At 42.2% G+C, this 14,437-nt stretch overlaps 1 protein-coding gene across 3 annotated transcripts in view; it reads right to left on the reverse strand.

The window, feature by feature from the left end:
* LOC138258996 (contactin-4-like) overlaps positions 1-14,437 on the reverse strand; it is a 789,032-nt gene that overhangs the window by 347,565 nt on the left and 427,030 nt on the right. For all 3 annotated transcript variants that reach the window (XM_069206362.1, XM_069206361.1, XM_069206363.1), the window contains exon 5: positions 9,103-9,198. In XM_069206362.1, coding sequence (XP_069062463.1) covers positions 9,103-9,198 — 96 coding nt within the window. The remainder of the gene's footprint in view (positions 1-9,102; positions 9,199-14,437) is intronic.

Raw genomic sequence — 14,437 nt, forward strand, 5'->3', positions numbered from 1 at the left:
GATCATTATACTAATAAGGGAGAACAAAGCTATGCTGTGTTTGTTACAGAAAAGTTCATAAAACATGCATTTAAAAAAAAAAAGATGGTGTCTTCTGAGCTGGTTATAATGGACAGTGATGATTTTAGCAGGTCTTTCTAAAAATAATTGTTTGGCCACAACACGATTACAAAGGGTGTATCAGGGACTGAGTCTAAATAAAAGGCAGTGTGTAATTAGTGGGTCCTAGCCCAGATGCATCATGACCTCGGAGCATCAGTAAAAGTGAGTGTGGTTAAGTAAGGCTTAACTGAAAAAGGTTGGTAAGGGTGTTAGTCTAACAGGCAAGACAAAGACTTAATTCAGAAGCAGCAAAACATTCTCGTCTAGTCAAATGCAGATTCTTCAAGCAAATAAATCAGGTATTTGACTACAAAAGGCCATGATTACCGTTAGAAACTGGGGATTCCTTGTTGACTGAGGTGTAAACCCTGGTCAAGCAGTAACCACCATCCTAATCAGGGTAAGGCACTAGCAATCCCCAAATTAACCTTTGCTCACCTTCTGGTAGCTTGGCACAGAGCAGTCAGGCTTAACATGAGGGCAATGTCTAAACTATTTGTGCAACACTTCAAACAATAAAAACTGTGAAAATACCACATAAATAAATCCCACAACAGGTTAGAAAACTAAAGTATATTGGAATAACTAAAACAAGACCAAAACAAAAGAATCCAATAAGTAGAACTTGAGTTCTGAATTTTTAGAAGCAAGAAGCACCATCCGAGGATATCAGGTTGTGCCAGACTGGGGCATATTCAAAAGTTTGGGCTGACTGTGATTGAATGTGGGCCATCTGCAGGGAGCCAGTTAGGCCAGCAGAACCAAAGTACCTTAAATCCTGGTTGTGGAGCGTTTCCTGGTTGTGGAGCGATGCGTCGGTTCCTAACCACGTAATAGAGGGGATGCATCGATTTTCTCCATGCAAAAACAGTGATCCGCCAGTTCTGAATGTGGAAGGGTTAGGCTGTGAGTTCCTGCTGTGTTGACGTTGAGGATACAGGTGCTGTGGCTTGTGATGCGAAGACCAGTATCGCGAATGAATTGTGCAGTCAAGGTGATGTCATGGTTCCAATGAGCACAGCGGCTGTGATGCAGAGATATGTCCTCATCATCGAGGCTGCCATTGATGGGGATGTGAGGACCTTGAGCTGTGAAAAGCATCACAGTGGCGGTTCCAAAGACAATGCACTGGTTGTGTTCCACGCAACAATGGCGATGCAGTGATTCTGCTCCTGCAGCATAGGATGTGTTTCTTCCACCTACAGCAAACACTTTAGGTCCACTTTCAAGGGCCCAGGGCTGGGGTGTCATCACTTGGCAGGCCAGACGTACAGGTAGCATGGTCCAGGTGCAGAAGCATATTGGTTAGGAGTCTTTTATGTCCTTAAGGCTTCAGTTCCAGGGCCAGCCAGCTAGCCCTTGGAGTCACTCTGAGTTCTGGGTTGGAGTGATGTAGGTCCAGTCCTTCTCACTCCCAGGCAAGAGGGGAGCAGGCACAGAACTGCACAGCAGAACAGAAGTCTAGCAAAAAAAAAGTCCAGCAGATTGGCAGGCTTTCAGCAGCACATAAGACCTTATCCCTGGCAGAGTATCTGCAGGTCCAGAAGTGTATTGATGTGGTGGTGTCAGAGGTCCATTACTTATACCTAGTTGGACCTTTGAAGTGGGGGAGACTTCAAAGACATGCTTTTGAAGTGCATAGAGTCCCTGCCTTTCCTGAACTGGCCCGAGACTCACTAAAGTGGGTTATGCAGCCCTTTGTGCATAGACAGGACACAGCCGATACACGTGTAAGTGAGGCTGTGTTCAGCTCCTTCCTCCCATACTGTCCTGGATGGCCCATCAAGACTGATGGAGTGACACCTAAGCTCCCATTGTGTGTGGCCGTCTAGGAGGAATACAGAAAGCTCAGCTGCAATCCTACCCCAGACATGTGAGGAGAGACAGGCAGCAGGCACCAAATGACTAAAGTAAGAAAATGACAACTCCAAAACTGCAATTTAAAATCCAACTTCACCATAGGTTGTGATTTTAAATTGTGATTCTGGAAACACCAACATGACACTTAGAACTGTACACAAAGGCTTTGCAAATGTCTGAGACATAGTTGCGGGGCTACTTAAATGGGTGGCACAATCAGTGCTGCTGATCCACTAGTAGCTCTTAATTTACAGGCCCTGGGCACATGTAGTGGACATGACTAGGGCCTTGTAAGTAAATAAAAATGCTAGTTTGGTGTATGCCAGTCTCATCATGTTCTAAGTAGGGAGCACAATCACTTTAGCATTGGTGAAGTCCTGAAAACAACAAAAACTAATTCAGCAAAAGAAAGAGAGGAGTACTGCAAAAAGTCTGGGGGTGACCCTGCAGGAAGGGCCATTTCAAACAAGTACATTTTGCTACTGGGTGTGATTGTCACTGTCTTTAGTTCTTAGTACAACCATATAATAATGACTTTTAACACAACTTTGTTTCTCATTGTGACTGTAAGGAGGTATTTTTGATGCTAAACGATTTGTGTATCACCCTTGGTTAAGGTCAGTAGTGCTGAATTATTTTAATTTGTTTTTAGAAAAACATGAATGTGAACACATTTACTTCAGTGACCTCACCCCCTTTCTTTAGCTGCTTAAACAGGGGGTGAACCGGGTCCAACTAAAACATCAACATGTTATTTATGTGTCTCTTCTGTCTACAGGTCCAGAGACAAAATGCTCATAAGAGTAAATAACAATATTAGAGACAACCATGACAGAGGGTTATGGGCCACGGTCAGACATGAACATATAAGAAAACAGAGAAAGAGAAACTATGGAAATAGGAGAAAACAGAGAATAACAATACGAAATGTGAGCATGAAAGAGAAAACTGAGAAACAAGCACTGGCAAATCCAAAAGCGTTCACCCTTTTGACTTTGTCAATGCTGAACCGAAGCAGAACTAAGCAAGGCTTTTTGCTGCTATTGTTTAGTATTGGAAACAAAAGATGCAAATATGTGGCAGCTGTTGGCAGTCACAGCTTTCTCTAGGCATGTACATGTTTCATGCATGCGCACTCTTAGGGAATGATGCATATGCCATTTTCTTTTAATTGATTGATCTAAGATGGCAGGTGCCACATAAATTGGTCAATAAAAAGAAAATAAATTGTAAGTTGTGAAAGCACTTTTATTGCGAGCCGGCAGGAATTTACTTCATGTCCCTAAAAACAATATTTTTAAAACATATATTTGAAAAAGAGAGTGGAGCTGGGCGACCAGCAGAAGAGCGGGTGAGGTGAGCGAATTAGGGGAAATCAATATGGAATGGGCAGAGCGCATGAGGAAGAAAGCAACACATGCGGTGTGTGAGAAAAACATGAGGGAAACAGCTGCACAGGGGCAGGGGGAAAAGCACATTCATGAATGAGGCAGCAACAAGGAGCATGGGGAGAGAAGAACGCAGAGAGAGCGCACAGTTGAGAGAAAGTGAGAGAGAAAACACAAGGCACAAGGGGGGCAGGTATTCTGGGGGGAAGAGTAGAAACACAAGCAGGATTGAACTGGAAAACAGATGTACTCTAAAGAAGAAACAAGAAAAAAACTAGTTCTCTAAAAGTGAGCAGTGGACACAAGTCAGACCATCTATAAGATAGTAAAAAGGCTATGCTCCAGGGGAGGTAGAAGTACAAGCTGAATGAGGAAAGATATAAAAAAAGAGGCAAGCCTATGCTCCGGGGTAGGGAGAAATACAAGATGAACAAGTTAAGCTTTCAAATAAGAGGCAAGCCTGTGTTCCGGGGTAGGGAGAAATGCAAGATGAAGAAGGTAAGCTATAAAATGGGAGGCAAGACTATGCTTGGGGTAGAATGAAATACAAGATGAACAAGGTAAGCTATCAAATAAGAGGCAAGACTATGCTCCGAGCAGGGAGAAATACAAGATGAACAAGGTAAGCTATCAAATAAGAGACAAGCCTATGCTCCGGGGTAGGGAGAAATACAAAATGAACAAGGTAAGCTTTCAAATAAGAGGCAAGATTATGCTCCGTGGTAGGGAGAAATACAAGATGAACAAGGTAAGCTATAAAATAAGAGGCAAGACTATGCTCCGGGTAGAGAAAAATACAAGATGAACAAGGTAAGCTATCAAATAAGAGGCAAGACTACGCTCCGGGGAAGGGAGAAATACCAGATGAACAAGGTAAGCTATTAAATAAGACACAAGCAACGACAGCGACAATAACACAACCAATGGTAAGCAATGGACGAACTCTTGGTCCCTGTAGGTCTTTGTAAACCCGCAATAGTTCTTGCTCTGTCTGGTAGACTCGACCTAAAAAAGGATGGTTTGCAACAAAGAGGAGGAAACTATGATACGGAAGAAATACGAAAATGTGAAAAAGGAGAGTGGGAAAGTGGAAGGAAGGGTGAAAGTGCATGAACAATTGAAAGATGGACTAGTAAAAGGCAGAATAGATAGAAAGTCAACAAATGGATGAAAGAGTGAAAGGACCAATAGGTAAAAGTGTTAATAGATGGAAGGATGGAAGTCTGTAATGATTGGTAGAGAGGGGCGGAATGATAGAGGAATTTCATAAACATTAACCACTGTTTCAATGCTAATTACAGCATGATGTATTTTGTTGATTTCATATAGTAAGGATGTGCTAAAAGCATGTTATATTGTCACCCAGTTGTACCCACTTGTTTGAAGATGTAAAGATTCAAACCACAAAGTCCTTTTATATCAAATAGGTTATGATTTAGTACAGCTCTATGTACCTAACATTCCATTTACAAATGAATGCTCAGATCACAATGTACTGTCTTTTTTTGCCCCTTGCACCACCTTCCAAATCACAGTCAGAGGGGTAATGCAAAATGAACCACTCTGCCCCCCTGCAGAGAGTGAAGAGGGGCACCTTGAGTCTTCCATATCTCACAGATATTCATTGGGGCTGAACAGGCCCCCCTGAATGGTTGCATGAATGGTTGGGGGTCCATCCCCACACTGCATGGGTGGCAGAGGCCTTAATTTCACACGCCCCCCGACTGCATGCCAACACCAGAGGTCTACTAGTTTGCACTGCAGAGAGCAGCACATACAAGTTGCAATGTATACATCCCCCTCTACATGTGATTACTTGACACCGGTCGCCTCTGTGTAGGTGTCAAAGGTTAGATCAATTCAACGCTTCTTCCTCTAATCCTGCTGCATCAGAGAATGTAAAACCCATAGCAGAATCGGTATTCAAATCATTTTGTTATTCACCTTTCTTTATACAGCTTTTTAAGTAGCTTTTCTCGGTTCTGCATGACATACTCTGAAAAGGTTTGACAATCTGCAGTAACCTCTCAGTTTGAGCTAAGATCAAAGCTGCACAGAATACAAATGTAGGAGTTTAGAAAGAGTGGGCAGCAGGCAAACAGCAGCAGCCAAGCAGTGAACTTGAGACAATGATGCTCAATAGGGTGTCTTTTGTGTCATTGCAAACTCATTGTGATGCGCAACTCAGGGCAAATCACACTCTTGTACCATGCTACGTTTGCTGTTCACATGCAGCCAGGCAGGTTCAGCTGGATGGGGGCAGCCAACCCCTGGTGGGAGACAATAATGAAAGGGGATGCTGGGAAACGGGCATGCTTGCCTTCCTTCTTGATTAACAAGTGATTGGATTTCAGAGGTAAGTCAGGCTGTCTTTTAATAGAGCTTGGGATTTAATGGTATTCTTTTAAACACCTCCATATTTATTTTTTTACTCAGCTTTTTCCTATTTATCCATAAGATTTTCGTATTCTGTGAAAAACATTAATGTACAACTAACATATTTTCTAATATCTGTTTAACCAATGACCGCGCACTTAGAGTACAGGACACTCCATTCAAGGATGGCACCTCAGCTGTCCACTTCCCTTCAGAAGAAGAGCACTGCTGAAATCCACTTGTCTGTGCGATTGGCCAAAGTATGAAACTCCATCCGAGCAAAATAAGAAACATTAGAGACCATCTGAAACACAGGAAGGAAGTAAAGACCCGACTCTTCTTAACTAGTGATGCCACATCACACCAACCACAAGCTGAATGATAATGGAAACAGCTGGAATATTTAGATTCTTACTAGGGACTACAGCTAAGATGATGACTTACAACACAGATGTAAGCGCTGGTGGCACCACAGTAGCACCCGCAGTTGGCCAAACAATAGGTACAGCAAAGCTATACGCACCACAAACACCACTGTGACAGGCACAAAAGCAGTCATAACAGCATCATCATAGCAGCTCACAGGCGCGAATGCAGGAGCCAGCTGAGAAGGGATCCCAGCAGCATCTGATTGAAACTACTAATCGTATTCGTCTACAGCATTACACTAATACACTACTACCAACAATATTATATTGGAGTGCAAAATACATGCTATGCTAATTCAACCAGGTGGCTCATGGATTCACCCAGGAGAGTGTAACACCATCACTGCTTGGAGTGGGCTGACCCTCTGTTGCTCCTGGGTGAAAGTTTTATGGCATTAATCATGACTGCTTGTAACCAGTATTTTCTATGTAATGATCTTCAGTCATTCCTGGATGAATCCTATCGGGATTCATTCTGCCAGCCTGTAACTAGTGCTCGCTGGAGGCCTACTCCTCTAAAAATTGTAGGTGCACTCTAAAGAGCGTTTACCTGGCATGCCATGGATGACTCCTGTATCTCCTGGACTGACCCTCAAGACATTTTATCCTGCTCTCCTCTAAACAATGAATGCCATGGACTGGGCTGCTGCTGCTCCTGGGAGGTTATTAACAAGCAGAGTCTGGAACATTTTGGACACTGTTTATTCTCTACGATGAAGGACGGAATGTTATTTGTAGGAGCTAGGCATTAGGCCAACAACTCCCCAATGTAAGGAAATGATTCACAAAGGTAAACGTGCACTTTTGGGTAAGTTTACTATTTTTTGGTATTCATAAACTATGAGTTATGGCATTAATCATGACTGCTTGTAACCAGTATTTTCTATGTAATGATCTTCAGTCATTCCTGGATGAATCCTATCGGGATTCATTCTGCCAGCCTGTAACTAGTGCTCGCTGGAGGCCTACTCCTCTAAAAATTGTAGGTGCACTCTAAAGAGCGTTTACCTGGCATGCCATGGATGACTCCTGTATCTCCTGGACTGACCCGCAAGACATTTTATCCTGCTCTCCTCTAAACAATGAATGCCATGGACTGGGCTGCTGCTGCTCCTGGGAGGTTATTAACAAGCAGAGTCTGGAACATTTTGGACACTGCTAATTCTCTACGATGAAGGACGGAATGTTATTTGTAGGAGCTAGGCATTAGGCCAACAACTCCCCAATGTAAGGAAATGATTCACAAAGGTAAACGTGCACTTTTGGGTAAGTTTACTATTTTTTGGTATTCATAAACTATGAGTTTAATTTTACTAATAGTAATTTTACAACTGCAGAGAATTTGCACTCTTGGCAGAGACACCGCTCATAAAAAAATAGACCTGGCATGTCTTTTTATATCCTGAGTTCTATGCCAAGATTACCATGTACAGCGGACAAACCAGACAATACCATAGTAAAATACTATTCTAAAATAATGAAGTAATGAATAAATAATCATCAATAATAAATTTTCTTCGCTTTTTCAGTGGCACAAAGAAATCATATGTTGATGCACCAGACAAAACATCTTTTGCTTTTGCAAAGCTCACTTCTACAAGGCTCAAATTTTGCATTAGAATTCACCAACAATTATTCTATTAAACTAGTGATACAAAATCGATGGCTCATATGAACACAACACTAATATAGCCTAATGTTTTCACAATTGTTCAATAATAAACCCATTCGTACCAAGGTACGCTTATCACACTTAACAAATCTGACAACATCAATGACATTTGTAATATGTTAGACATTTTCCTGAATATATTCACAAATGCTTGGTCATCAAGCTAGTTTTGCTTGATATTCAATCACGTGTTTTGGGGATTAACTTCTAATTTCCATTCTCATTCACTCAATATTGCCCTTGATAAGGCATGTCATGGCATATCGTTGACGGCGAAGTCGAGAAGAAAATGGGAGAAAGAAAGAGTGCCTTATCATGGACAAAACTCACTGAGCCAAAGCTATTTTTACTGAGAGGTGCATGGAAGACATTTGAGGATACAGCCTACATTGGAAGCTATTTTACTGAGACGTGCATGGAGGAACATTAGAGGATACAGCCCACACTGGTGCAAGGAGGATCGAATGATCAAATGCCCAAGGCGGAGCGTGAAGCATACTTGTATCACCTACATACTGGTGGGTTGGGAATATTCTGGAGACACAGAAGTACTGCAAATGCTCTTGAGGCTGCACTGCTCCCTGTACACAAGCTGTAGAGTCTGACAGTGTGCAGAGAGGCCAACTTCTAGCCATGGACAGGGAATTCAACCTTCATAGTCGTTGCAATTCCTTTTACTTGCAAAGAGCTTGTATTTCCTGATTTCAATCCCTACCCCAGGAACATTGTGGAGGTTTTATTGTGTTGGCAGGGTCTAAGTAAACTTGGAAACACTTGAACCAACATGTTATGACTTACATTTGCAGAGTTATGGTGTTTACCTGCTGTGATGCCACCAAACAATAGGTGCTACCCTACCCATTGGGTGCCCACCGACCATGCGGCTGCCCCTTGGCACTAAAAGTCTGGACCACACCTGGACAGTCCTAAGCTCTTGCAGCTTTAATGTCACTATACGGAAGGCAGTGGTATCAATCTACAATACATTGACCAAACCACACCTCACAAGATTACTATGTATTCACTTTTCTTGTGATGGACATAAACGTTGAGCTGAGGACTGCAATGACAAACTTGCCTTAGAATGTCAGTTTAGGTGAGGCAGTGGATGCAATATTATTGTCATGTGATATATCCCCTGTAATATAGTGGGAACATAACACACAATGGCTGCAAGTGGGAGCGTAAGGCTTAGGGAGGGAAGGGATGAGTGAGGGAGGTTTATTGCTATACAACCCTCCAGGTATAAAATAAACAATGTAAGAAGAACACTCACCTCCAGAATGAGGTGGGGGTCCACAGAGCAGTACCATGCCCTGCCCCTCTCGCACTGACACTGTGTTCCGAGTCCTGGTGACAAAGTTTTCAAGATCTGGAAACAGAAAGGACATTTTTTCATGAAGACACAGTGTTCCCTAAGCACTGAACATTGTAAGCATCACAGTAAGAGTAGATGCTGCACCTGCTAACAAGCTAGCGACAACCTTGTATTTCACCCATCTGGATTAAAAGCCATGGTGATGGGCAGAGCAAAAGAAAGATCTTTAACACTTCACAACATTTAGTACAACTCACAATTTCTAACAAGATTCAGTAAGGTCAAGCCCAATATCTAAGTTTCATTCAAATAAGAGCCTGCAGTGTCCGGCATATTGGTACATCAACAGTGCCACAGAGCGCAATGCAATCAAAGGAAATTGACCTCCTTATTCCACAAAAGGCTATTGAGAAAAAGAATTGGGCTGAAATTGGCCTCTCAAACCCAGCCCTCAGTTAAGAGTATGTCTCAGGAACAGTATAGAAGTTCTAGCTAGACATCTTGACAGAGTTGCATTGCTGTTTGTTGGAAGCCTATGACCTCATGTACAAAGATGTTTCTTGGTTACAAACCCGGGGTTCACATAACACAATATTTAAGACCACGCACCAACTTTTGCTCTGTTTTTCAACTTATGCAAAGTTTTTGCGACTAAGTACGACTTAGAAATAGGAAAAAGAAATGGAGTGCATCAATACTTCACAACCGCAATGCAGTTGTAAATTGTGGATACCTCAAAGGACATGGTGTCTGATAGAGAACGCTGGACAGCATTCCCTCTGGGACTCATGTCTGGAAGCCTTGAATCTGCCTGCTTATTTTAAACAGCACCAGTCCCTTTAATGGACAGAAGCTTTAAAAATGGTTTCCCATTTGGGATAACAAATGTAAGGATGGTGGGCCTGTGTTTCCATTAGGTCACAATTTTTGCTTTTACAGCTAATCACTCCGGTTGCAAATTGCCTCCTGCCTATTTAACGTTCATTATGCAAGCCATTTTGAGACCATATCTGAAGGGACATTTTGATACGCGATGTATTATTGGATTGATTGTATGATAAAATGAGATTTGCAACATGCCTTTACGTGCATCAGGCCCTTAGTTCTGAAACAGGACGAGTGATGCTCAACACAATAGAGGAACACTGACCATCTGTGTGTGTTTCCTAGGACAAGAGCATGGAGCCCTAGAGGGCAGATTAAGCTACTTTGGCAGAAATGAGTGCAAGTCAGAGTTGCATAATTGCATAGCTGGAGCGGTATTCCAGTAGTGGAGTAGCAGAGTAACAATTCAGGATAACGGTGCAGCAGGTGTGTGGTAGAGAGCTGCAACACTGCAACAGAACGTGGTAATGCGAAACAGAACACTGTTGCATCGGTGGAGATGGGCTTTGTCCCCTTCCCTGAAATCTCAAAGGCGGACCTCAGAATTTTTGTACCACCAGAGTTCTGTACAGATCCCAGTACTGAATAACAAATAGCGCTGCATCTCAGCACATTGATGAATCAGTTGACCGTGAATCCCAGCATTGAAGTAGGTGCAAAACAAGATTGAAGTACCACAGCACAGTTGTGTGTTCAGTGTTTTTATAGTAGGGAGGGCTCCAGGTCATTACTGAGGAGCTTCATCAGAGCCGTGTGTGACCTCAAGTACCAAAAAAAGAAGGCAGGGATGCAGTTCTTAATCTGTCCTCATTCTTGTATTTAAATGATTTGCGAACTTATTTGCAAATGCCAATAGGCATAACAGTTAGCCAAATTCATGAAAAGTGGATGTAACATTTAGGGGAAGGTAGGAATGCAGCATGGCACATTTGCGAATGAGAGGTTGTAATTTGCAAATCCATGACATCACCATTGAAATGATAGCGCTGCCTCAAGAGGTGAGCATTAGACTCTAGGTATACTGCCCTCCCCACCCCCCTGATTCGGATGGTACTAATGTCCAAAGGAGCGGGTGGGGATTTATCGGTTAGACCTGTATCTCCCATAGCCAATGGGCAGTGACCAGGATGAGGGAAAAGGAATAGATGGGTTCAACATAAGGAATATGTCTGGCTATTTTTTACACACTGCTCTTTTAAAAGGAGCCTTATCCGTTTTTTCCTTCCTCTGTTTTTGGTTTGGCTTGACAGCACAGCTGTATGAAAAATGTAATGTTCCAGTTCTTTGAAATATACATAGAGAGGTCTTTGGCTACACCCAGAAGAAACTTTCTCTGTCATGCTATTAGCTATTTGGAGTACCATTCTGTTTTGCAGAAGTGCCACCGCTGGATAAGAAAGGGGCTAATTTACATCTGAAAAATACATCATGCTGTTTGTCACATTTTCGTTATCATCTATATCCATTCTATGCTGTGAGTAATTCTTTTGTTTGCTGTTTTTCTCCCTAGCATTGGAAAAGCGAATAGAACAGGCTTTATTGTGATTAATACACCATTTATGCATGCAACACGTAAACAGCATTTGTAAATGCTTGTGTTTACATATGTTGGCACTTTAAAGCCAGGCTTATTATTCAAGTTTGGTTAAGCAATAAAGCAGCAGAATTAAAGAGTTGTTAGTGTACATTTAAACTCTGTCAGTTTGTAGTTGTCATATGAATATATGAATTGATAGTGCTGGAAAACAGGACATTCCTTATGCACTTGCAGAGTACAGCATCCCGGTTTCCTACATTTGTACTTTCTTCCTTGCCATTCGAAAATACACCTTCAATACACATTCTTCTCAAGTTACAAACTACATTAAAATTGTTGAGAATTCAGCAGTCGCACACACTATCATTACATTATCATTGAAACCCCAGGATTCATTAATGCTCCACGCTTACTTAACCACATTTAATTCTGCAATCGTTTACAATTTCAAACAGATGATTTACGATAGTATACGTAATATAACCTTTTTTTAATGCTTTTGATTGAAAACCAAGTAATGTTCATTGTCACAGTTTTCATGAAACTCTCTATATCCCTCAATTTTCAAACAAATTAGTCATCTACTGCAGAAGCCAGCAAGGTCGGCGGTGTTTTTTCTGTAATTGTTTACCCAGTTTTTTTCCTTTAAGTTACTACCTAGTGCGCTTAGTAAATTCAGCTTCTGCACTCTCCAGCTTCCAAATTTCAACCCTTGCAAAACTTCTAACTTGTACTTGCAAACAACTGAACAGCCCTCTCTTTGTGGCACCACTGGATTGTCAATGACAAGTTATAATCTATCCATAATTTGTAGTATTTATTGCGTCTTTGGTAATTTGTTTTACCATCAACAAAGCAATTTCCCTCTAAACTGGGCAGTCTAATTTCAGCAATTGGGTCTCCTGGAGTTTTTAAAGTGCTCTCTGTCAGCCTAACTGAAATAACATTATAATAATCTAGGTTATTTTTGTAAATTTGCGAGGACACAATTTTCGCTCCAAGTTTGGGGGAAAATGTTGGCACTGTGTTTGTATAATAACACGTCTTTGTCTAACTCCAGTAACATCATAGGTTTTAAGATTGCATATGCAATCTATTACTACAATATCCTAAGTGACGCTAAAAATCTTGCTAACCATGATTACCGCCATAGTTGACACATCCCACGCAAGAAGGTTCTTCCAAAGAATCCTTCTGCGTTGTTGAAGGCTGTAGTGACGTCCATGAACCCACATTATTGCACCAGTGGCGTACCAAAGCTTGAGGGGCCCACCTGCAAAGTTAATGGAGCTTGAGAGCCCCCCTCACCACAGGGGTTGCGGGGGCATATTTTACGCCATTGTACTGCACATCACTGCCTCACCAAATCTCCTTCTTCATAACTTGTTACAGCAAATTCAAGCTAGCTACTAAGCTTTATAGATTTCAATAGTGTTATAAGCAAGCTATGGAGGAGGGAACTAAATGACTGTTGGGTGGCAGAGATGTGCTAATGGACAGACACTACCAGTTCTTGGGTAGGATGGGGTGGTTTTGTGGAATGCTGGCATTGGACTGGAGTTCTACTTCTAGACCACTGAAGCAGGGGACTTTTCTCATCCTTTGAAGTTCTCCCCACAGCTGAATCTGCTTAAAATGCTGATTTAAGCGTGGAGTATTGCTGCTGCTATATTAAACAAACCTACCTCCCAACCTGAAGACTCACGTGTTGAGTCAGTTGAATAATACATGGCTCGAACGTTGTTACAGGCGCGCGGTTCCGGGCTTCAGCAAAGATGAGATGCACGCGCGCAGCCCGTCACTGACAAATCTTAAGCAATTATCGACTCTTCATTTACTCTCATCCATGTATTACTTAATATTCTGCAGAGCATGACACCCCGGCCTGCAGAGGAAGCTCAGTGGTGAAGGAAATTACAGCTCTCTCCTGGTATGAAGGATGATATCATCCAGGGGGAGGATCCGGGCTGGAACCTTCGGATGTAACAACCATCTCCTGTCAATTCTCTTTCCATACAGACAACTTTCTGGGCTTCCTTTCCCTTACTTATTCAGTCGTGAGTATGTCTGCGGATGTGTTGATGAGATGTGTGCACTGCTTCAGCTGAAGGAAGACTGTATTGCTCCTGCCAGAGCTTTTTATGGGAAATACACACGTAGCTTTAAACATTTAGGGCCATATGTACGAAAGCTTTTTCCCATAGACACAGAATGGGTAAAATCCTTTGGTACATCTGGCCCTTAGCTTGGAAAACATGCAGCTGAATCAAGTGGTCACTAAACAATTAGTAAGAAATCAAACAATGAGAACGAAAATCGGTTTGAAAAAGAAAAGAAGATAACACACTTTTAATGGTTAGAGATAGTGAGAAAGGATTAGGGCCAAGGGGAGGGATAGGGTAGGAGTTAAATGTAGTGGGATGGTAGAACTCGGACTAGAGGGAAGATGAGTTTTAGGGTTAATGTCACAGCTACTGCTAGGGTTAGGGCCATAATTAGGATGAAGGCTGGGGCAGGAGGCAAAAATAGTGCCAGGGATGGAACTATGATTAGGTTGAGGGAGGGGATTAGGGATGGAGTTAGAGATTTCACCAGGGATAAAGCTATGATTAGGATGAAGGAGGGGCAAGGCTGAATTTAGAGATAGGGCTGGGATTAGGATGAGGAATAGGATTAGGGATAATATTTTAGGTAGGCTATGAATAGGTATAAGGTGAAGTTAAGCAGTATGCACCATACATGCAAAAAGGAAGTAATGAGAAGAAATACAAATATTTTTACTCCTTACGCCAGCGTCTGGTAGGTGCACCATTTTGGATCTAACAGAAACGCCCACGCTCCACCCATGCAACGTCTCCCCGATGCTAGGTA

This window comes from Pleurodeles waltl, chromosome 9 (assembly GCF_031143425.1).
Source record: "Pleurodeles waltl isolate 20211129_DDA chromosome 9, aPleWal1.hap1.20221129, whole genome shotgun sequence".
Taxonomy (NCBI): domain Eukaryota; kingdom Metazoa; phylum Chordata; class Amphibia; order Caudata; family Salamandridae; genus Pleurodeles; species Pleurodeles waltl.